At 51.9% G+C, this 22,487-nt stretch overlaps 5 protein-coding genes across 8 annotated transcripts in view; 4 read left to right on the top strand and 1 right to left on the bottom strand.

Annotated features, from left to right (window-relative positions):
• Positions 1-133: 133 nt before the first annotated feature.
• CCDC142 (coiled-coil domain containing 142) lies at positions 134-7,192 on the top strand (the record flags this gene model as incomplete). 2 transcript variants are annotated; one of them, XM_081101033.1, is made up of 9 exons in its annotated part: positions 134-1,193; positions 1,438-1,578; positions 1,656-1,802; positions 1,940-2,070; positions 2,142-2,255; positions 5,637-5,751; positions 5,922-6,099; positions 6,224-6,423; positions 6,563-7,192. In XM_081101033.1, the coding sequence occupies 9 exons, from the start codon at positions 134-136 to the stop codon at positions 6,820-6,822; spliced, it is 2,346 nt and encodes a 781-aa protein (XP_080957159.1). In that variant the 3' UTR covers positions 6,823-7,192. The 2 variants fall into 2 exon arrangements, with proteins under 2 accessions (XP_080957159.1, XP_080957158.1); XM_081101032.1 differs by having other exon boundaries at positions 1,492-1,578.
• MRPL53 (mitochondrial ribosomal protein L53) lies at positions 6,674-9,223 on the top strand. The gene is made up of 3 exons (XM_081101037.1): positions 6,674-7,769; positions 7,871-7,983; positions 8,085-9,223. The coding sequence occupies exons 1-3, from the start codon at positions 7,675-7,677 to the stop codon at positions 8,216-8,218; spliced, it is 342 nt and encodes a 113-aa protein (XP_080957163.1). The 5' UTR covers positions 6,674-7,674; the 3' UTR covers positions 8,219-9,223.
• On the top strand, positions 8,531-19,523 carry MOGS (mannosyl-oligosaccharide glucosidase; the record flags this gene model as incomplete). 2 transcript variants are annotated; one of them, XM_081101030.1, is made up of 4 exons in its annotated part: positions 15,256-15,607; positions 15,787-16,004; positions 17,142-17,338; positions 17,582-19,523. In XM_081101030.1, the coding sequence occupies 4 exons, from the start codon at positions 15,256-15,258 to the stop codon at positions 19,323-19,325; spliced, it is 2,511 nt and encodes an 836-aa protein (XP_080957156.1). In that variant the 3' UTR covers positions 19,326-19,523. The 2 variants fall into 2 exon arrangements, with proteins under 2 accessions (XP_080957157.1, XP_080957156.1); XM_081101031.1 differs by lacking the exons at positions 15,256-15,607; positions 15,787-16,004 and adding an exon at positions 8,531-8,925.
• WBP1 (WW domain binding protein 1) lies at positions 19,499-22,056 on the bottom strand. 2 transcript variants are annotated; one of them, XM_081101035.1, is made up of 5 exons: positions 21,869-22,007; positions 21,441-21,542; positions 20,840-20,942; positions 20,535-20,711; positions 19,508-20,361 (listed from the first exon to the last, which is right to left on the bottom strand). In XM_081101035.1, the coding sequence occupies exons 1-5, from the start codon at positions 21,935-21,937 to the stop codon at positions 19,901-19,903; spliced, it is 912 nt and encodes a 303-aa protein (XP_080957161.1). In that variant the 5' UTR covers positions 21,938-22,007; the 3' UTR covers positions 19,508-19,900. The 2 variants fall into 2 exon arrangements, with proteins under 2 accessions (XP_080957160.1, XP_080957161.1); XM_081101034.1 differs by lacking the exon at positions 21,441-21,542 and having other exon boundaries at positions 19,499-20,361; positions 21,869-22,056.
• Positions 22,057-22,218: 162 nt separating this feature from the next.
• RTKN (rhotekin) overlaps positions 22,219-22,487 on the top strand; it is a gene marked incomplete at its 3' end in the record, with an annotated part of 28,811 nt that continues 28,542 nt past the window's right edge. The window contains exon 1 of the mRNA XM_081101065.1: positions 22,219-22,417. Within this exon, the coding sequence (XP_080957191.1) occupies positions 22,391-22,417 (27 nt within the window). The 5' untranslated portion in view covers positions 22,219-22,390. The remainder of the gene's footprint in view (positions 22,418-22,487) is intronic.

Genomic DNA, 22,487 nt, shown 5'->3' on the forward strand with positions numbered 1-22,487 from the left:
GGGTTCAGGACGGTCCCGCGGCCGCCGAGCCAGAAATGACGGCTCCGTGGGTGGGGCGGAGTCTGGGCTCCGGCAGACGTTGGGCGGGGCGGGCCAGTGGGAGTCGTTAGGATTGTTCGGGGCCCGCCGACCCATGGCCCGGGCGTCCCGCTCCGATGGCCTGCCTCCGCTCGCTCCGGGGCCGCAGCCGTGGGCGCCGGCGGGAGCCGCGGGGGAGGAGCCGTGGGAGAGGAGGCGAGCGGGCGCCATCGGCGGGGACGTTCGCGGCGAGCCGGGGCTGCTGGTGGCCGGGAGCCTCCCCTGCTTGGACCAGCGGCCCAGCGGAGCTGCCAGAGGGCAGCCGTGGTGGGCGGCGCCGACGGACAAGGGAAGCCACTATGAGGCTGGCGCCGCCGACCCGAGGCAGGAAGCCGCCGCCGGCGGGCCGGTCCCTCCCGCGCTGCAGCGTCTCCGGGCCGTGTTGCTGCGGCTGCACCGCGAGCGGGAGCGGCTCCTGCAAGTGCGGGACTGCGCCCGCCACCTCCAGGCGGCCGTGCGCCTCCTGAGGATGCTGGAGCCCGGCGCGCCGTTCCCGGGCCCGGACCCCTGGCCTCAGCTGTGCCGCGACCTGCTGCCGCCGCTTCCCCGAAAGGCAGCCCCGCGGACCGGCCTTGGAGAGACTCCCGAGCCGCTGCTCCTGGCGCGCCCCGTCGGACTGGCCGCCCAACGCCTGGATGCCGTCATCGAGGCGCAGCTCCGCGCTCTGGGCCGGGCGCCCGCCAGCCGCGTCCTGTCATCTCAACTGGCGGACCTGCTGCTGGCGCTTCCCACCTACCACCAGCTGCAGGGAAAAGCCTCACGCCACGTCCCGGGGGCAGCGCGCCCTTTCCCCCCGGGCCGCGTGCTCTGCCTCCTGGCGGAGGAGCGGGGTTCCCAGGTGGCTGGGCGGCTGCAGGAGGCGCTCCGGGGATCGGGCTCGTGGGACCAGCTCGGCTCGTGGTGGTGTGAGGAGCGGGAGCTGCTGCTGGGTCTCTTGGGCTTGGTCGGGGGCGTGGCAGGTTCGGCCGGCGGTGGACCGGGGCTTGGTGGGGCGGGAGCCCTGTGGAGCCAGTACTGGACCCTGCTATGGGCAGCCTGTGCTCAGCGTCTGGACCTCAATCTAGGACCCTGGAGGGACCCCGGAGCAGCGGCACCGGCACCGCCGCCGCGTCGGGGTGAGTGGTGGCCTTGGGCGGGCGTGTGGGAAGGCTGGAGCCCTTTCTCCGTTAGTCACCTCTCACCTGCCAGCCTGACTACAAGGGAAGGCCCTTTAAAATGAACACCCCCTGGCTCCTACCCCTCTGCAACCCGGGGATCCAGGCTATCCCTTCTGAGCCTTCTAGGCAAAGTCTTGCTTTTCACCCGCGTCTTGAGTTTGGGGGGGATGCCTCCACTCTCCCCCCATCGTCGCCTGGGCAGTGGTTGTAGAAAATGGAGGCTTTGTTTGCAGGCGCGAGTCATTTCTCCCATTAGCGTCCCTGCCCCAGGAGTGTGAGAAGGAGCTGGCTTCTCTGTGCCACAGCCTGTTTCATCAGTCTCTTATCCCGAGCTGGGACCAAGGTGAGGAGAAAGGGCACTGGGAGTGACGCAAGCCCCAATTGACCTTTCCCTATCAAACCGTGCCCCCTCGTCTGCAGTCTTCTGCCAAGCCTTGGGGTCTGCTGGTGATCAGAGCCGCCTTTCCTCATCCTCTCGTACCACCGCACTTCTGCAGCAGCTCTTCCCTCCTCTCTTGGATGCCCTTCGAGAGCCCAAGTCAGGGCTGCTCCTCTGTCAGCCTCCAGGTGAGACAAGCAGCTGGGGTTGGCCAAACAGGAGCACAGCTGAGGATATCTCCTTTCTTCTTTCCCTCTGTTCTAAAGGCTGGCTCCTCCCAGAGGTGCTCCATGACCCCTCAGAGACTTGTCCCTCCCCTCCCCAGGCCCTGTACCCCTTGCCCTGGGGCTCTGCACCTTGCAGACAACCTTGCTCTGGTTTTGGGGCAGAGCTCAGCAGCATCTGGCAGCATGGGCCCCAGGTTCCTTCCTGCCTCTGATCCAGAAGGACTTACCTGTAAGTAGCTAGGGATGGGGAGGGGAGCCGCCTAGGCTGGGCTCAGACCTCACTCCCTGTTTCTGCCAAAGCCTCTGTTACATCAGGCAGAAGTTCTCTCTAGCCTGGCCTCAGAGGACAGCTTGGCCCTGGAGGTGGAGCAGCAGCTGGGCCTGGAAATCCGGAAGCTGACAATACAGATCCAGGTGAGGAGAGAAGGGCCCCCTGACAGTGGCTAGCTTTAGTGTTGGGGGTGGGCGTGGGGCACAGAACATCTCAGAGACTTGGAATCTTCTTGGAGTCTCTGCTAAATTTATCTTTGTTGCTTTGTTCATTTTTTTTATTATGGAAAATTTCAAACATACACAAGTAGAGAGAAGAGTATAATGGAGTCCCATATTCCTACCACAGAGGCTTTAACAATGATCAACGCATGGTCAATTTTGTTTTATCTATGTATCCCTTCCCCATGTCAGCCTCTCATTTGGTCATGTGAACAGCCACTGTTGCCTAGATTCATGATTTCTTTTCTTTTTTGTGTGTTAATCCACACCCGAGGATATTTTTTTTTCCATTGATTTTTAGAGAGGGTAAGGGAGAGGGAGCTAGAGAGAGAGAAAAATTGATTGGTTGCCTCCTGCTTGTGCCCCCATGCATTCAGTACCCCAGCCTTCAGTCTGAGGGTCAATGCTCTAACCACTGAGAAAACTGGCTAGGGCTAGATCCATGATTTCATTAGGGGGTGCAAAGTGGTGATATTCCAATTCTATCATTTATTTTTCTTTTATTACTTGGATTACTCCTATAAAATGAAACTTGCCCTCATTAATTATTCAGTTATTCTGAGGTCTATTTTGTAGAGAAAAAGCAAGATAAATGGTTGAGTCCTTTTATTTACTAGTTTTTAGTACAATGTTTCTCCTCTTTTTAAAACATTTAATTTGTACTTTATTAAAGTCATCCATGTCCAGCCCAGCTGGTGTGGCTCAGTTGTTGAGCATCGACCCACAAACCACGAGGTCATTGGTTCCATTCCTGGTCAGGGCACATGCTCAGATTGTGGGCTCAAGCCCCAGTGGGGGCATACAGGAAGCAGCTGATCGATATCTCTCTCATTGATGTTTCTATCTCTCTATCCCTCCCTCTCTCAAATCAACAAAAACATATTTTTTAAAAAGTAATACATGTCCATAGTTTAAAAGTGAAATAGAATACAATTTTAGGTTTCTAATGTCCACTCCCACCTGATTCCTGTTCCACAGTGTAACTTTCATCCACTCTTGGCTGTTTCTTCTTCCTTCTTCTTTTTAAATATATTTTTATTGATTTCAGAGAGGAAGGGAGAGGGAGCGATAGAAAGATCAATGATGAGAGAGAATCATTGAACGGCTGCCTCCTGCATGCCCCCACCAGAGATGAGCCCACAACCTGGGCATGTGCCCCGACTGGGAATTGAACCATGACTTGCTGGTTCATAGGTCGAAACTCAACCACTGAGCCTCGCAGGTTGGGCTTGGCTGTTTCTTCTAACATTTCTTATTTTCTTCTAAATTTATGAATAAAACTATTATGCTTCCATTTTATCTATTCTTACTATGGAAGATGTCTATATCGTTTGTCTTCTCTTCCTACCCAAATTTCTCCTCATTGCCCTGAATAAGGGCAAAGCTGTAGAGTTCAGTTCTTGTCTCCCTGCTCTTTTCTCTCTGCATTCCTGCTACTCACAGTGCCTTGGTGCTATGCACCCCCACTCCAGCCCCAGTTTAATCTAGCATCTGCATCTGCCTCTTGGACATTTCCACCTTCATTTACTGCTGCCTTCTTCAACTCAGCATGCCCCAAAGCAGGCTCCTTATGATTAGGGTGGACAGTGATGGTCATGGGAGCTCTGAGGACAGAAGACAATGGCAGGCATGTGGTGACAGAAGCTTCATACAAGGCCTATGGCTCACAGGTGGCTTGGCAGCTTTAGAGGAGTGGCAGGAGGTGGACAGTTCATAGTTCCTTGGGAGAGTAGTGGAGAGATGGCCTGACCAAAGCAGAAACTCCCTTTGTATGTAGTGGGTTTGTGTGTGTGTGGGGTGGGGTGAGGGACTGTGGAGGAGGAAGCAGATGGAGGGCATTGAACACTAGTGCACAGAGACAAGACTTTATCTAATGAGTGATAGGGAGCCAGTGCAAGAGTGGGAGGGGAACAGTGAAGGTGGTGATGGTGTTTGATCCAGCTACAGTGGTCAGGATGGAAGGGCGGTGAGGAGACATACCGCCCAGCTCTTGGTACAGTGGTGAGAACAGAGCAAAAGGAACGGAGGTAGTGTGCTCACTGTGTGAACCAAACACTGTACAGAGCACTCTGATGCCTTGCTCCTCTGTCTGGGCATTCCACCACATACAGTACTGGGATGAAAAAGAAGAACTGATGTTGTGAGTTTTCTCCCCAACTGGACTGGACTGTCCCAGAGAGAGAGACTGTCTCATCGTGTGATCTTGTGCTTACTGAGTATTGAGTGCAGGGGTTCCCTACCAATATCAGTTGACAGAGGTGTCATTTCCTTGGCACAGATAAGGAAGGAGGGGCACTGATTTGGGGGGGAGAAGAGGGTTGGTTTGGGGAGGCTATTGTCAGGATGTGTACCAGGAACCTTTTCTTTACAGACCTGCTACTACACACCCTATTTCTTGGGGTTCTTCTCCTCCAAGATGGGCTCTAGAGACCCCCTCTTCTGTTATCTTCTCCCCTTTCAAAAACAAAACCTAGCCCTAGCTGGTTTGGCTCAGAGGACAGAGTGTTGGCCTTTCAGACTGAAGGGTCCCTGGTTCAGTTCTGGTCAAGGGCACATGCCTGGGTTGCAGGCTCAGTCTCCAGTAGGGGTCGTGCAGAAGGCAGCCAATCAGATTCTCTCTCATCACTGATGTTTCTCTCTCTCTCTCTCTCCTTCCCTCCCTCCCTCCGTCCATCTCCCTCTCCCTCTCTGAAATAAAAAAATATATTTAAAAAACGAACAAAACCTGTCAAACCGAAGAAACCAAACCAGCACATGGACCTTTCCTTACTTTATGGGTTGCGCTGCTCTGGGGAAATGCAAGTAGGCTGTTAGAATACGCAGTGTAAAGACATCCCAAAGGTTCTTGAATCTCAGAAAGTTAGTCATTGCTCCTGATCTCCACACAGTTCCTGCTTTCCTTTCATAAATGATAGCCAGATATTGTACAGCTCCCTTTTCTTCAGCCTCTCCCTCGCATTTGCTTTTCAACACTGGTTGTGGTGAGGGTCTCTCTTTTTCCTATTAATGTTCCTATAGGAGAAAATTAATCTGGAGGATTTCTATCCTCTGAACCAAGCTGGGAAGAGCAGGATAACCTTAGGGCAATTATCCATAATCTTTTCTGGGTTCAGACCTTTTGGAAAATCCAGTAAAAGCAATGGCATCTGTCCTCAGAAAATGCCTGAGCCCACACAATTATGTATACAATTTTGTTCTTGGGTTTTATGGATGCCAGGTTAAACACCTCAGATTTAGAAAAGCATCAGAACTTGACAAGCCCCTAACAGATAATCCCCTTTTACTTTGTCACTGTGCCCACAGCTCCTGCCTGAAGAGTCACTGAGTCTCTTTTTTCAACAATGCTATAAACAGGCTACACAGGGCTTCGGACTTCACATGCCACGGGGTCGGTACTGGCGGCATCGTCTTTGTCCTGGTAACTCCTCATTCCAGCATCCTCAGGGTTCCCAGGGGGTAAGAGTATCCAGACCCCTCCAAATCCTACCCCCACACTGGAAATTCTACTGTCTTCCCCCAGTCACTTCATTAGGTGCTCAATAGATCTCAGTAACCTGATATTCTGTCCTTCCTTTTCTCTTACCCCAGAACTTCCCAGCATTCCTAGTGAGTATGCTGGGTTGGTGGTCCGCACTGTACTGGAACCTGTATTGCAAGGATTGCAGGGTTTGCTACCTCCAGCCCAGGCCCCTGCCCTTGTCCAGGCATTGACAGCCATCCTGAGTGCCTGGCTTGACCACATCCTCACCCATGGGATCCGGTTCAGGTGGGGAGAAAAAAAAGTAGTGGCAGGGGGATGAATGGAACTGGAAAAGGGGAGGGGATAAGTGGGGCAGAGCAGTTTAGGGAGACCAGAGGGTCAGGTGGTCACATTGCACCTCGGCCCTCAGCCTGCAGGGGACACTGCAGCTTAGACAAGATTTTGGAGTGGTCCGAGAGCTGTTGGAAGAAGAGCGGTGGGGCCTGTCCCCTGAACTTCGCCAGAATCTGCTCATGCTCAACATCTTCCAGCAGCTGGATGGGGCCCTGCTGTGTCTATTGCAGCAGCCCCTGCCCAAGACTCAAGTCCACAGAAGGCCTCCTTGTTGCTGTGAGTCACTCCCCCTTCTCAACTCCAGGCTCTCTGGGCCCTCACTTATTACTTTAAAGGCCCCATTCCCCAAACTCATCATTGATCTGGCTTCAGCAACTCCCCAGCAGCCATCTCCCTTCCACTCCTGCCTTACCAGGTGCATGTAAGGAGGTCCAAACCTCAGAATTGCCCAGCAGCAGCCTCAACAGCCTGGAGAGCTTGGAGCCCCCTCTTCGGCCTGGAGCACCCCCAGCACAGACAGCTCAGCTGCTGAGCATGCTTTGGGGTGGGGGACCCAGCCCCGAGGCCTACCTGGTGGGAAATCAGCAGGCCTGGCTGGCCCTGAGGCAGCACCAGCAGCGCCCCTGGTGGCAGCTGCCTTTTCTTTCCTGCCTGGAGACCAGTCCTGAACCCTAAGGAGTCTAATCAGCGGTCAGGAAGCCAGTGCTCTGCATTTCTGGCTGGGAAAGCCCAGGCCTTGGAACTGCCTGCTAAAGAAGCCTACACCTGGAAGCTTGGAAGGAAACATACGTGAGGACAAACTACACCGCCTGGGCGGACAAGCTGAGAATCCAGAGTAAATGGCAATACCACAGCCTGGAGCCAGGAGGCTCAGGCCTAACTCCCCATCAGTGAAGACGTCCCGGGGCTAGACACTGGGAGGAGGGCCATAGGGTTGTATCCCAGAGGAAAGGGAATGAGAAAAAGCTGCAGGAAACAGAGAGCCTAGATGCCACTTAAGTGTCTAGAGTCAGACCAAACATAAAGTTAGTGCATCAGGAACCGGAGGTGAAGCAGTCTGTAGCTGGATCTGTCCCCAGGCTTGTATTACCCTGTCCCCCCCATTCCTGCTTTCAGCCGTGGGACCATATTGCGCTGCAGGACCTTCCCGTTTAAGCTTTGGTTACTCAGAGTTCCACAGGTTTAATTTTCAATGTCCCTGCCGTGGTGACGGTGTCCTCCTAAGGGACAGCACCTAAGATGGTGTTGACCTAGGTGGGCACAGCAGGGAGCGGAAGGGGAACGCAGGTGCAGGGCTTTACACAGCCTTTGCTGTGGCACAACCGGGCTAGGAGTGGTGGTAGGATTCGCAGACCGATTACTTCGGGCCCCTCTGTCACCTGTGCCGAAAGCTCCGCTCCTGGTCTGGGGCCGGGGAGCCTGTACTCGGCGGAAGCCGGGGGGCGGGGCCTGCGGCTGCGCGGCCACTCACTCCCCTTCCCTGACGGCACCGCTGGCCGGGCGAGTGCTTCCGGGGCGGAGGTTACCATGGCGGCGGCGGCCTTGGCTCGGCTAGGACTCCGGGCGGTCAAGGAGGTTCGGGTTCAGTTCTGCCCCTTCGAGAACAACGTGGAGGCTACGAGGTACCAGGGGGAAGGGAGAGGGGACGGAAAAGGACGCACTTCTCTGCCGCCGGGGGTCTCACCCCCTGCGGCCCGGCGCTCACGCCGCTCTCCCACCGCAGGACCTTCCTCCAGGCGGTGAGCCGCGAGAAGGTCCGCGCCACCAACCTGAAATGCTCCGTGATTGTGGATGTGAGGCACGACGGCTCCGAGCCCTGCGTGGATGTGCTTTTCGGTGGGCTCGCGTGGGGAGTCGGGCGGGAGGGGCGGCAGGCAGCCCGCGCCCCCTGCGCCCCGTTGGCCTTCTCGTACCTGATTCATTCGCTTCTTCCCCAGGAGACGGGCACCGCCTGGTGATGCGCGGCGCCCACCTCACCGCCCAAGAAATGCTCACTGCCTTCGCCTCCCACGTCCAGGCCCGGAGCGCGGCGGGGAGCGGGGACCACCCTGGCGCTGAGGCGGGCCGCTGACATCGAGCAGATGCCAGCCTGGGCCTTAGCGAACACTTATCCGCGAAAAGCTCGACTTGATCACCCAGATCACTGTCTGGAGGCCGCAGACACCACCCCCGCCCCCCAAAGAGCCCTATGACTACACATCTAACCAGTGCTTCTGGGATGAGACGATCCGATCCGGGAAGGGCCTAGACAAACTTGAGTTTATTTCATTTTCTAACCATCGCTCACGCTTAACCGTTTTGAATTTGGCTCCCCCCACCACTCAAGTGTGATACCTCTTACTCTTATTAGCTAAATCCAGTGCTGTTTTCTCAGCCCTGAGCTCTCCACCTAAGTAGCATTTGCCGCTTTTAATTCATTCCCTATGGAACATCTCTTCCTTTTCCTTCTCTTAAACATAAACTCCCCCCCCTCTTTATTTTTGGGGTATCTCATCTTCTGTTATAACTTGAACTACCCTTTTGGGTTAAACCATGCATTTCTGTTTGGGTCTAATATTAATTTCTGTTCTACAGTCAGGTTACCTACTATCGATTTTCTCCGAATCTTACAAACATTCTTTGTTCAAAATAGAATTGATAATCTTACATACATATATACTTGCCTCTCCCTGACTTCCCCATTCCTTTTACAGGCACTCCATGTGCCCAGCCGCCTGGGCTGGAAATCACAGCATTGTCTCTGGTTCTGCTGTCTCCTTTTCCTTGCATACCCAGTCAGTAAGTTCATATTATTCTATGTTAAACAAAAGCCCCTGAAATGCTTTCTTCATTCCCATTCACTCTCCTGTATTATTGTTACATTCTCCTTTTTTTCTCATCATTTTTGCTGCTGCTTAATTTTATCTTTCCAAAGCATATCACTGGTTATGTCTCACTACTACTTGTTTCAGAGAACAGCACCTAAAGTACTTTTCATACAGTTACCACCCATTAGTGTGGATCGTGAATCAATGTAGGAGGTTAAATAGCCTTTAATAAAGTAAAATAGAATAAAAGTATCAGTGCATGCATGGCACATGAAATGAGAAGTATTCTTTTAAGAAAGTTAACTATATAATTATAAGTATATAATTATAAATCTACATACAAGGTATCCCCCCAAAATGTACACACACTTTAATAGCTGATAGCTCAATTTTGAAAATGAAATGTATTTTAATAAATACTGCCTTTATAAAAATTATTCAAAGTGTGTGTATACATTTTTGGGGGGACACTATATGTGTGAGTATAGATATATAAAGTATGTGTACATCTGAATGTACTTGGTTACAAAGTAGTTTTTTGGTTTTTTTTACTGTGGCTTACAGTGATTCTCAACCTTCCTAATGCCCCGACCCTTTAATACAGTTCCTCATGTGGTGACCCCCAACCATAAAATTATTTTCGTTGCTACTTCATAACTATAATTTTGCTACTGTTAGGAATCGTAATGTAAATATCTGATATGCTATATGTGTTTTCCGATGGTCGCGACCCACAGGTTGAGAACTGCTGGCTTATAGGAAAAGATGGTTGCCAGCCACTGGTTTAGAGAACTTCAGAATGCTCAGCTAGGCAATCCAGGATCTCTAGACACTGCTTGCTGGGTGCTTTGCCAAATACATTTTCCATGAGCCTCCTACAGCATTACTGTACTGCTTCTCTGCTTAAAAGGGTGCTATCTTGCCCTAGCTGGTTTGGCGTAGTGGATAGAGCAGCCGTGGGCAAACTACGGCCCGCGGGCCGGATCCGGCAGTTTGAAATGAATAAAACTAAAAAAAAAAAAGACCGTACCCTTTTATGAAATGATATTTACTTTGAATTTATATTAGTTCACACAAACACTCCATCCATGCTTTTGTTCCGGCCCTCCGGTCCAGTATAAGAACCCATTGTGGCCCTCGAGTCAAAAAGTTTGCCCACCCCTGGGATAGAGCGTAAGCCTGCGAACTAAAGGGTCCCAGGTTCGATTCTAGTCAAGGGCACATGCCCAGGTTGCGGGCTGTGATTCTCTCTCATCATTGATGTTTCTATCTCTCCCTTATCCTTTTCTCTCTGAAATCAACAAAGATATATATATATTTTTTTTTTTTTAAAAAAGGGGCACTATCTACAAAGGGTTGGTTTTTTCCCTCCCCCTTTAAAAAAAGAAAACTGCCATAAGACAGTATAGTGCAGTAAAGATCCTGAATGCCTGAGGTCGAACTTCCAGCCTTACTCTTAAGTAGCTGTGTAACTTTTGGACAAATTACTCTCAGTGCCTCTTTCCTCTTTTGTAAAATAATAGTGCCTACCTCGTAAGACTGTTGAGAGGATTAAAGAATTGACATCTGTTAACACCTAGAACATTACTGGGAATGAACTAAGTGCTATGTAAGAGGCCTGTTGTCCTACTCTATGTATACCATGAGAAGGCAGGGTTCTTTGGAAAAGACATTAATGCCGGGGAAAATAGAAGACAGAAGGAAAAGAGGAAGACCAAGTATAAGGTGAATTGACTCCATAAAAGAAGCCATAGGCATGAGTTTACAGGAGTTGAGCAGGACTGTTGAGGATAGGACACTGGGGACAAAACTCATTTATGGCTTGCCAGGAGTCTGAGCGGACTCAATGACATATAATATACAAGAACCTTTACACTACAGTCAAAGTTACAGCCTAGATTTAAATTTCCCAGCTCTGGTTAATTGGCTATTATCTTTGGCCACTCTTAAGCACTCCTTATTTTTTAAATGAGATGGTTCAAACATTGCTGTAAACATATGAACTTGAGGTTTGGGCTGTTTTCTCCATCCCCAGCACCTTGTATAGTGCCTGATATAGTGTGTACAATAAACATTTGTTGGATTTACAAATATTTAGTATCTACCTTGTGCCTATAACTTTCATTAGTACTAAGATACAAAGATGAATAATAAAACTCAGGTATGTAATAAATGCTATAATAGAGATGTGGACCAGGTGCATTGGTAGTAAAAAAGACAGGACTGACCATTGGGTTTGGTTTAAAGGTGATATTTTTGGTGTTAATCCTCACCTGAAGATATTTTTTTCCCATTGATTCTTAGAGTGGAAGGGAGGGGAGACGGAGAGAGAGAAACATCAGTATGAGAAAGACACATCAATTGGTTGCTTCTTGCACATGTGCCTTGACTGGGCCTGGGAATCGAGCCTGCAACCGAGGTACATGCCCTTGACGGAAATGAACCCGAGACCTTTCAGTCTGAGGGCCAACCCTCTAACTCAGTGGTCGCCAACTGGTGGTGCGCAGACCACTGGTGGTTCGTGAGGTCCAAAAGGTTGGTGACCGCTGCTCTAACTACTGAGCCAAACTGGCTAAGGCAGAAGGTGATTTTTGAATGAGCAAAAAGTCTACCAGTGTAGGGTGGGGCCAGAAATCGGATTATAGTGAAATTGGAGTAGACATGCAACATAAAATATTTTATATAATGAGTTTCCGTGAGCGGTTTGATAATAGCTAGTAGCATAAGGGTGTGAAGTAGGGTTTTTAAATGACAGGGATTTGTACTTTATGAAAATACCTTTTGTGGAGGAGAAACTGTTCCATGAGTGACTATTGGGCCCCACGCCCAGTCCTCAGTATGGGGCGTGCAGGAGGCAGCCCATCAGTGATTCTCTCTCATCAGCTAGATCCTGGTCAAAACACATTGCTTCCTGAAAATCCCCCAGACTATCTGATCTACCTGTCCCCTGTGCCCCAGACATGCTGGTTCCTAGAAAGCACTGTTGTCCGGCTCCAGGCAAGTATACAAGGCATTCCCCCGTACCTGGGGTGGGCTACACCCCTTAGCGCCGGCCAGGTGGCGTGGAGGATATTCCATGTTGTCTTTGCCACAAGGCGCACTTCATATGTAAATTCCCTTGATAAATTCTTGATGTGTACCTACCTGGCAGGGGAGATACCATGATCACAAAGGTGGTGAAGGGGGTTTTCCCAGGGTGAGGCTTATCCATTGCATTCCAGATATGCTGACCCCTGCGGTTTCCTCAAATGTGGGAAATTCCAATGCAAAAGTTTTCATAGTGGGAGCCTAAAAATTAAACTCAATGAAATGATGGAGCTTCCCATCTGTCAGCCCCAAGAAATTTTAACGCCTTTTATGCTGAGCTGTTGGTTACAAATAAGTAACTGAATCTAAGTTGCATTCTGAACCACCATCAAATGTAATAATTGACTCTTCTAGGTCAAACTGAAGTGCTCCTATCTACAGCCTTCCCTAGTCTGGACATAGGCAATCCTTTCCTTAAGCTCCGTTGCTTCCTGGGTTGTAGGAAAGGAAAAAAAAAAAGAATTCTCTAAGTGCATGCATCACCATTATGGTCCTTTTAGGGTTCCTCTAGAAAGATAAGGAATCATAGACTGAGTGGGTCACTGAGAGACACTGCTGGAACAGATCTCAGGGCTTCCTCTGGGTCCACTTTAGCCCCCTCCTACGAGGAAAGTGGGCAAAATGATCCAGTTTGATTCAGATACACCTGGGTTCCAAGCTAGCCACTTCCTATCTCTGACCAGGGTCAAATTATTTGAACTTTCTAAGCCACAGCTTTCAGCCACCAGATTGGGTCATGATGATGAAACCTAGGGTCATTACGACTTTGATTAAATTTAGTTTTAAATCCTAGCCCTAGAAATAATACCAATCTCTCCATATACAGGGTTGGGCAAAAGTAGGTTTACAGTTGTACATGTGGAAAATAATACAATAATTAAATTATAATATAAGAATAAACTTTCACATATTCACAACTGTGAATATCCCTCAGAGACCTAGCCTATAGCCCCTTATCAGCATCCCCTTCCCCCACCTCCAAGGCAGCAAAAGACAGTAGTTCAAATGACTAATAGTCACGTGGTCCAGACCTCTGGCAGGCTAGATAACATTGATAGAGATTTATTTTTTAATTTAAAAATTTTTTTAGTATATATTTCACTGATTTTTTACAAAGAGGAAGGGAGAGAGATAGTCAGAAACATCGATGAGAGAGAAACATCGATCAGCCGCCTCCTGCACACCTCCCACTGGGGATATGCCCGCAACCAATGTACATGCCCTTAACCGGAATCAAACCTGGGACCCTTTAGTCCGCAGGCCGACGCTCTATCCACTGAGACAAACCGGTTATGGCTTTAATTTAAATTTTTATTTTATTTTTAAAATACTTCTTTAGCCCTCACTGGTTTGGCTCAGTGGATAAAGCATCGGCTTCAGACTGAAGGGGTCCCGGGTTCGATTCCGGTCAAGGGCACATGCCAGGGTTGCAGGCTCAATCCTCAGTATGGGGCGTGCAGGAGGCAGCCGATCAGTGATTCTCTCTCATCATTGATGTTTCTCTCTCTCCCTCTCCCTTCCTCTCTGAAATTAATAAAAATATATTTAAAAAATAAAATACTTCTTAATTGTTAAAAGTATTACATATGTCCCCTTTCCCCCCATCCCCCCTCCCCGCTAAATTTTTATTTTAGAGAGAGGAAGGGAGAAACATTGACCTATGAGAGAAACATCAATGGGTTGCCTCCCACACACACCCCTCCACCAGGAATGGAACCCACAACCTGTGTGTATGCTCTGACTGGGAATTGAACCTGCCACCTTTTGGTGTATGGGACAACACTCCAACCAACTGAGCCACATCAGCCAGGGCAAGATAACATCTTGACCTAAGTTATGTTTCAGCAGCTGAGTCCTAAGGTGGAGCACTCTCTGACTGCTTTCCCATAAAACCAGACAGAGGGACCTGGCAACACACCTCAGCTGCCCTCAAGACATATAGAAGCCCGAGCCGGTTTGGCTCAGTGGATAGAGTGTCGGCCTTTGGACTGAAGGGTCCCAGGTTTGATTCTGGCCAAGGACACGTGCCTGGGTTGCGGGCTTGATCCCCAGTAGGGAGCGTGCAGGAGGCAGCCGATCAATGGTTCTCTCTCATCATTGATGTTTCTTTTTTTCTTTTTCTCTTTTAATTAAAAGTATTTTTTTAATTGATTTCAGAGAGGGAGAAAGAAACATCAATGATGAGAGAGAGCCATTGATCGGCTGCTTCCTGCGTGGCCCCTGCTGGGGATCGAGCCTGCAACCCAGGCACGTGTCCTTGACTGGAATCAAACCTGGGACCCTTCAGTCCCCAGGCTGATGCTCTAGCCATTGAACCAAACCAGCTAGGGCTCATCATTGATGTTTCTATCTCTCTCCCTTCCTCTCTAAAATCAATAATATATATATATATATATATATATATATATATATATATATATATATTTAAAAACCTGAAGAAATGATTTATTATGCTTACCTCCAACCAATAAACTCCCAGCAGAACCTTTAACCCATGGTGTTTTGTGGATTTGCCCTATATAATTTGTAACTTACAGCCCACACCCATGGTTGGTTGTAGTTTGGTGTGTGTGTTGTGTTGCTGTGGTGTTTTAAAAATTTATTTTTATTGAATTCAGAGAGAGAGAGAAACATCAATGATGAGAATCATTGATCCGGCTGCCTCCTGGATATCGAGCCTGCAACCCGGGCATGTGCCCTTGACCTGAATCTAACCTGGGACCCTTCAGTCCGCAGGCCCACGCTCTATCCACTGCGCCAGGCCAGCTAGGGCTGTTCCTAGTTTTGAATGATAACTTCCCAGTTCTCTCCAGCAGTGTGGGAGTCTTTCCCTGCACCAGGTCACCAGGTGGATTTCTGGTCAGAGCATACGCTAACACTCGGGATAGCGAATATATAATAAATATATTTAAGGGAGCCTAATGGGAGGTGTTTTTTTTTCTACGAGTCTGTGGACTTCCGTGAGGATACCAAATAAACGTTGACCCAGTAGACACGGTCCCGGGGACCTAACGCGTGCCACACCGACACGCCAGTTCCGGGCTAGGGAACGTAAGCTGTGGTGCGGGGCGGGACTTCCGGCGAGAGGCGGAAGCGGAACAGGAGGTGCAGCGTTCAATGAGTGGCCGCCTGAGCGCTACGCTGGGGCGGAGAGGCAGGACGCAGGTTCTCGGCTGCCCCTCGAAGCTCTCGCGACGCCGACCTCCGTGCCAGAATGGCTCGGGGCGAGCGGCGGCGCCGCGGCGCGCCGGTAGATGGAGCGCGGGTGGCGGAGGGGGCGGCTCGGGGCGGCCCCGCGCGACGGGAAAGCCGGGGCGGCGTGGCCCGGGGCACGGTCGCGGCAGCAGTTTTGGTCATCGTGGTGCTGCCTCTGGCCCTGACCCTGTCGGGAAGCTGGCTGCTGGCGTGGCACCGTGCGCGGCGGGCGGTCACGCTGCACTCCGCGCCCCCGGCGCTGCCTCCCGACTCTTCTAGCCCCGCCGTGACCCCCGACCTCTTCTGGGGCACCTACCGCCCTCACGTCTACTTCGGCATGAAGACCCGCAGCCCGCAGCCCCTCCTCACCGGTAACCGGGCCCCGGCGGGCAGGCAAGCGAAGCCTTCATCTGGGCGCCCCAGCTGTCCTCCAGAGCAAGGGTGGGGAGGAGCGGGTCAGGAGAGTTCCGAGGAGGGATGACCCGGCAGTCCTCGTAGACACAGGGACAGGGGCGCTGCTCTCTGACTTACGTGGCCATTCTACCCCCAGGACTGATGTGGGCACAGCATGGCACCACCCCTAAGCTCAGGCACACGTGTGAGCAGGGGGACGGCGTGGGTCCCTATGGCTGGGAGTTCCACGACGGCCTCTCCTTCGGGCGGCAACACATCCAGGATGGGGCCTTAAGGCTCACCACTGAATTCGTCAAGAGACCCGGGGGTCAGCACGGAGGGGACTGGAGCTGGAGAGTGACTGTAGAGCCTCAGGTCAGGGCCTCAGGGCACCCTTCCCCCGCCCAGACTCCCTCCATTCTTCCTTGGCTGCCAGCAGTGCAGTACGGAGTGGGGGGTGACGGCTGGAGCTGGGTCTGGCCATCTGGTTTGGATCTGGTTGCCTGAAACACTTGCCTGTAAGACCACCTGTATTTACAATTCCTAAGCCTTGGTTTCCTTTCTGTGAAATGGAGATAAAAATAGCACCCAACAGGGTTGTAAGAATTCAAGGAAATATATGTAGAGTTCTCAGCATAATACATGGCACAGAAATACTCATTATTTCCCAGAGAGCTCTGTGCGGGGATCTTTAACTCACCCCACTGGGTGTTGACCCTCAACACTGCCAGATAAGTCAAACCTCGTTTCTCCAACAACTTCCATCTCCAACTATTCGGTTCTCAACCAAGTTGTTCACAGAAAAAAATGTCTTGGTTGTCAAACCAAACTTTGGTTTTGGACCTGACAACCCTCTCGTGCTGATACCTCAGCGTGACAAAAAGCGTCTCTCAGGCAACAAAGGAGAGAATGCTTTTGTGGCTGGTGAAATTAACGATTAGCACATTTTTAAAACATAGAGACCATCAAGAGTGCTAATGTTGCTAAGGGCGTGAAAGAAACAATGCTCATAGGCAATTGAAGAGGTAGAAAAACTGTTGCTTTAGATAAAGGAAAAGCAGTTAGCCAGTGACAGCCATTTTCGGAGGCGGTGATATATGAACAAGCAAATATGCTGTATGCTGACCTGAGAGACATCCCTGGACCGAATGCTAAAAGTGACTCATTTAAGGCTGGTAGGGGGTAAATTTGAGAAAAGAAGTGTTTGCTTATATATTACACAGTACATTAGACATGTGCTGTATATAAGAAAGGTTAAAACGGGGTCTTTGGGGGTCTGGAATGGATTAATTCCATATACATGATTTCTACTGGGTAAAATGATTCGGTTTTCCAACAAATCACTTTTCGAACAGCCTTCTGGAACGAATTAAGTTCGAGAACCAAGGTTCCACTGTATATGTTGATTCTCATGTTGCTCTGACCTGGTGCCCCTTTCCCTCACTAAGTGTGATTCTCAAGAGAGAATGTAAATCTAATGCAATGTTTTTTCTGTCCTCCTTGGTCATCTAGGCCTCAGGTACCTCTGCCCTCCCTTTGGTGTCCCTGTTCTTCTATGTGGTGACAGATGGCAAGGAAGTCCTAGTGCCAGAGGTTGGGGCTAAGGGGCAGTTGAAGTTCATCAGTGGGCACTCCAGTGAACTTGGTGACTTCCGTTTTACACTTCTGGCACCAACCAGTCCAGGGAATACTACTCCCAAGTATGGCAGGTAACTGGGGTGGGGGGAGTGTGGGGGTGGTGGTAGGGGTGGTAGGGATGCTAACTTAGATTGGTTTCCATCTCTTCTACTCTGCCCTCTTTCCACCAGTTATTTCCCTTCACACCAGACTCCATGCCCCCTACTTTGTCAAGACCTTGCCATCCTAACCCCTGATCACCTCATATTTCTTTATAATCCCTCCTACTTCTCCCCTCCTGAATAATATTTCCTATTTGTCTTCTTCCCTTCAAGCTACAATGTCTTCTGGTCCTCCAACCCAGGACTTCCCTTGCTGACAGAGACGGTGAAGAGTCGCCTGAATAGCTGGTTTCAGCATCGGCCCCCAGGGGCTTCCCCTGAACGCTACCTTGGCTTGCCAGGATCTCTGAAGTGGGAGGACAGAGGCCCGAGTGGGCAAGGACAGGGACAAGGGCAGTTCCTGATACAACAGGTGACAGTGAAAGTCCCCTTTTCTGTGGAGCTGGTGTTTGAATCTGGCAGTGCCCAGGCGGGAGGAAACCAAGCCCTGGGGCAGCTGGCAGGCAGCCTGCTGACCCAGGCCCTGGAGAGCCATGCTGAAGCCTTTAGAGAGCGCTTTGAGAAGACCTTCCAGTTACAGAAGAAGGGCTTGAGCCCTGAGGAGCAAGCTTTGGGTCAGGCTGCCCTCAGCGGTCTCCTTGGTGGGATTGGCTACTTCTATGGGCAGGGTCTTGTGTTGCCAGACATGAAGGTGGAGGGATCTGAGCAGAAGGTGGCCCCGGCCCTCTTCCCACCTGTCCCTCTTTTCACAGCAGTGCCCTCCCGGTCATTCTTCCCACGAGGCTTTCTTTGGGATGAGGGCTTTCACCAGCTACTGGTCCAGCGATGGGATCCCCGCCTCACCCGGGAGGCCCTAGGCCACTGGCTGGGGCTACTCAATGCTGATGGGTGGATTGGGCGGGAGCAGGTGCTGGGGGATGAGGCCAGAGTCCGGGTACCCTCAGAATTCCTGGTGCAACGGGCAGCCCATGCCAACCCCCCAACCCTGCTTTTGCCTGTAGCCCACATGCTAGAGGGTCACGATCCTGCCGACTTAGCCTTCCTCCGCAGGGCCTTCCCCCGCCTGCATGCCTGGTTCTCCTGGCTTCATCAGAGCCAGGCAGGGCCAGTGCCACTGTCTTACCGCTGGCGGGGTCGGGACTCAGCCTTGCCAACCCTATTGAATCCCAAGACACTGCCTTCAGGGCTGGATGATTATCCCCGTGCTTCGCACCCTTCAGCCACTGAACGGCACCTGGACCTGCGGTGCTGGGTGGCACTGGGTGCCCGTGTGCTGGTGCAGCTAGCAGAGCAGTTGGGAGAGGCTGACGCAGTTGCAGAGCTGGGCCCGCTGGCTGCCTCACTGGTGTCAGAGGAGATCCTGGATGAGTTACACTGGGCCCCAGAGCTAGGAGTTTTTGCAGACTATGGGAACCACACAAAAGCAGTGCATCTGAAGCCTCGTCCCCCTCATGGGCTGGTTCGGGTGGTGGGCCGGCCCCACCCTCGCTTGCAGTATGTGGATGCCTTGGGCTATGTCAGTCTTTTCCCCTTGTTGCTGCGGCTGCTGGACCCCCACTCATCCCGCCTTGGGCCACTGCTGGATGTTCTAGCTGACAGTCGCCATCTCTGGAGCCCCTTTGGTTTACGCTCCCTTGCAGCCTCCAGCCCCTTTTATGGCCAGCGCAATTCAGAGCATGATCCTCCCTACTGGCGAGGAGCTGTGTGGGTCAATGTCAACTACCTGGCCTTAGGGGCACTCCACCACTATGGGCATCTCAAGGGTCCTCACCAAGCCCGTGCCGCCAAGCTCCACAGTGAGCTCCGTGCCAATGTGGTGGGCAATGTGTTGAGGCAGTATCAGGCCACAGGTTTCCTGTGGGAGCAGTACAGTGACCGGGATGGGCGGGGCATGGGCTGCCGCCCTTTCCACGGTTGGACCAGCCTTGTTCTACTGGCCATGGCTGAAGACTACTAAAGGGAGAGTGTGGGAGGGGAGTGAGGTCCCTGTACCACTCTGGACTAGAGGGACTAGGTTTCTAACTTCTGCCCCCAACCCTCAGATACCAGTGCTCCAAACCCTCATCTCAGGTGTCTCATTATCATCCCACACAACCCAGGGGTGAATGTGAATTCAGAGTCTATTTTTCTAAATAAATTGGAAAACCATGCCAAATTATTGTATTTGCCAGCTTTGCCTGACCAAGAGGTCTTAGCTCAGCCCAGGCCTTCGGGCTGCCTCCTATCCTTCAGGGAAGCTAGGAAAGGTGGCCATTACCTGTCCCCTCCAAGTCCATTCAGGTACAATGAAGTGAGTTGAGCACTAGACCACCCAAGTCCACAAGCAGCTGGTTCACATCTCTTTAATGAGATCAAAGGCTCCTGTGTATGTCACTGGGGGTAGAGCTAGCACAGTCCCCCAAACATGGCCCCTGTCCCAGGACTCCAGCCCTTTCAGGCAGATTCTAGGAAGGCAGGGAGAGGCCGAGAACTCCAGGAGTTGGAACCAGGGCTGTTTCTAGTGGGCAAGCAACCAACCCATCCTCAAACTGCTTATGGGATGCCCCCTTCACTGGTAGCCACCCCCATAGAAGAAACTTGGGGTATGGGGTCTAGGGACAGTGTACACGGGGGACAGTCCCCCAGATCTGGCTGAATAGCATTAGCCTTAGCCTCCTTGACTGGCTCACCCTCACTGGAGTCAGGACAAGGGCACAGCTCGATGCCAGAGTCACCAGTCAGGCGGCGATAGCGGCAAGAGGGGGGTGTGGGGGCAGGGCTCACCCCTGCCCCAGGCTCACCCTCCTGATGAGGGGGGGCACTCTGGTGGGAGGAAACACCTTCCACATTTGTTCCCTCGAAGTGGGCAGGGCAGCTAGAAGTGGAGGAGCAGCAGGTACATTCCCTGGAAGCAGTCAAGGGGCAGCCTGGGACCGCAGTGTAAGGAGGTGGTGGTGTGCCCGGGCGGTGAACCACATCCTCATAGGCTGGGGGTTTGAAGGCGCTGAGGAGGCCTGCAGGAAAGAATGGCATAGTTGGTTGAAGGCAACCAGGGATGAGGTGGTGGTCTCTTTACTGTTAGGGAAAAGTGTGCTTTGAAATGTCTGAAAACAAAATGTGGGGATGATTCAGGGTCCTCATTGAGGAGGAGCCACTGGTAGTGAGCCCAGAGCCTCAAGTCACTCACGAAGGTCAAGCAGTGAACTGGTAGGAACAGGGCCAGCCCCATGGCATGCCCCGTGGTAGGCCAACAAGTTGATCTCACGCTGCCGCTGCTGTTGCTGCAGCCGGAGTTTAGCTCGTCGATGACGGAAGGCGCAACAGCAGCTAAAGAGGATGAGGACAGTCCAGAGCAGCCAGAACCCTGCAGGGGGGTGAAGAGGAAGAGTCTCAGATACCTCCCATGCAAAGAAGGGTCCCTGAAGGCTAGAATTCTGAGGTCCAAGGGAGGGTGGGCAGAAGGACCCGAGAACAGCCCCCACAGAGACTCACACCAGAGCTCATAGTAGTAGGTGCAGCAGCCAGTCTCCCCGCAGCAGTGGCCACTCTCACAGAGGTAGGGCTGGTTGTTCACTCCTGGGCAAACCTCTCGAAGCTGGGAGCAAGGAGGCACTTGGCACCAAGGGAGATTCCAGCCCAAGGCACTGTTCACCCCCACACCCAGCCCCTGCATGCACATCCACAAGCCCACCCTGTGAACCAAGTGGAGCACAGATCTATGAGGAGGCAAGAGTGATGCTGAGAGGATTGTTCAAATGTCTAAAGGGCTGTCAACATGGAAGAGGATTTGGAATAGCAAAAATCAGCCTGGAGAACAAGATGACGATGTGAACACAGGCAGATTTCAGCTCTGCATATAGACTGGCCCCAGGGCATTTTCTGTTAACAGGGTGTTTGGGCAGAAGCCAGAATCAGAGCAATCTCAAAATCTCAGACAATGGGTAAAGGGTTTAAAGTAATTTCCAACACTAAGATGCTCATCATCCCCCATGGTCTGCCATTCCCCATCCCCAAGGTGGACCTTTCCACCCCTGAGTCTCAGTTTCCTAGGATAGAGGAGGGACAGTGTGAGACCCAGAGCAGTGCTCCCAACGAGGTGGGATTGCTGTGGGTGATAAAGGATGGCATCCAGGGCGTGAGTCTGGGTTCCAGCTCTTCTCCAAATTGCTCCCTCAAGAGAAGACGCTATTGGGCTCTGTTGTGACAATAGGCACACAGAAAAGCAACACAAATAACTGTTGCAAGACAGGGAGCCTCCCTGGGGCCTCACTATGCCTCTGGTCACTGGAGAGTCACTGTAAGCTCCCATTGCAGCCATGGGATGGGTCTGTGAGGCTGCAGGCAAAGTCAACTGCATCTACATTACGAAGTTTAAACAAAGAGTGAAAGGGACATATTTAGGAACTTCACAATACCTTTGGCTCCGTGAGTTTCTACCCAACCCCCAAAAAAGAAAAGGACAGAAAAGGGGAAAAGGAAATAGATGGCTATCGGGATATGCTTTTGGAGCTGATGGGATACCTGCTGTTGCGGCACCCGAAGTGCCCCCCAGGCCTCCTCGCTGCCGTTCCCGCTGCTGGCCCGAGCCATGCCTCCACCTACAGCCCCCTGAAGACTACAGCCTCCTCTACTGCCAGCCGCCCCGCCCCTGCCACCTCTGCCGCCACCGCCATGGTCCCTGCCCGGCCCATCTCCGCTGCCGCCACCATCACTCCGCGGCCGGAGCTCCCATCCGGGGAGAGCTCTGCCAACTAGGAGCCAGGTTGCTCCGTCCTACCAATCAGCATCGCCCTCCGGCGAACGGGCCAATAGGATCGGATCGGAGGCTTTTGCTGGTGACCAATCCACAGCAGCGCCCCTGCCACTCTCCCAGACAACAAGCGCTCTCCCAGACAAAGAGTGGGGTAAGGTTCGACCCACGGCCCTGACTGACAGCGACAATAGCCAACGTGGACAACAGAACAGGCTTCAAGTTGTCAACCAATGAACGGCCGCCCAGGAGAGCAAGCTCCCCTCTGATTGGCTTGAGTCCTGTTTCCTGGAATGACGCCAAATGCCCGATCACGTCAGGTAATCCCGCTGGAAGAGGTGGGAGTCCCCAAAGTCGGCGGAGTCTGAGCGCCAGCGGCCAGCCTTCCTG

Source organism: Myotis nattereri, assembly GCF_964212035.1.
Source record: "Myotis nattereri genome assembly, chromosome: 10".
NCBI lineage: Eukaryota > Metazoa > Chordata > Mammalia > Chiroptera > Vespertilionidae > Myotis > Myotis nattereri.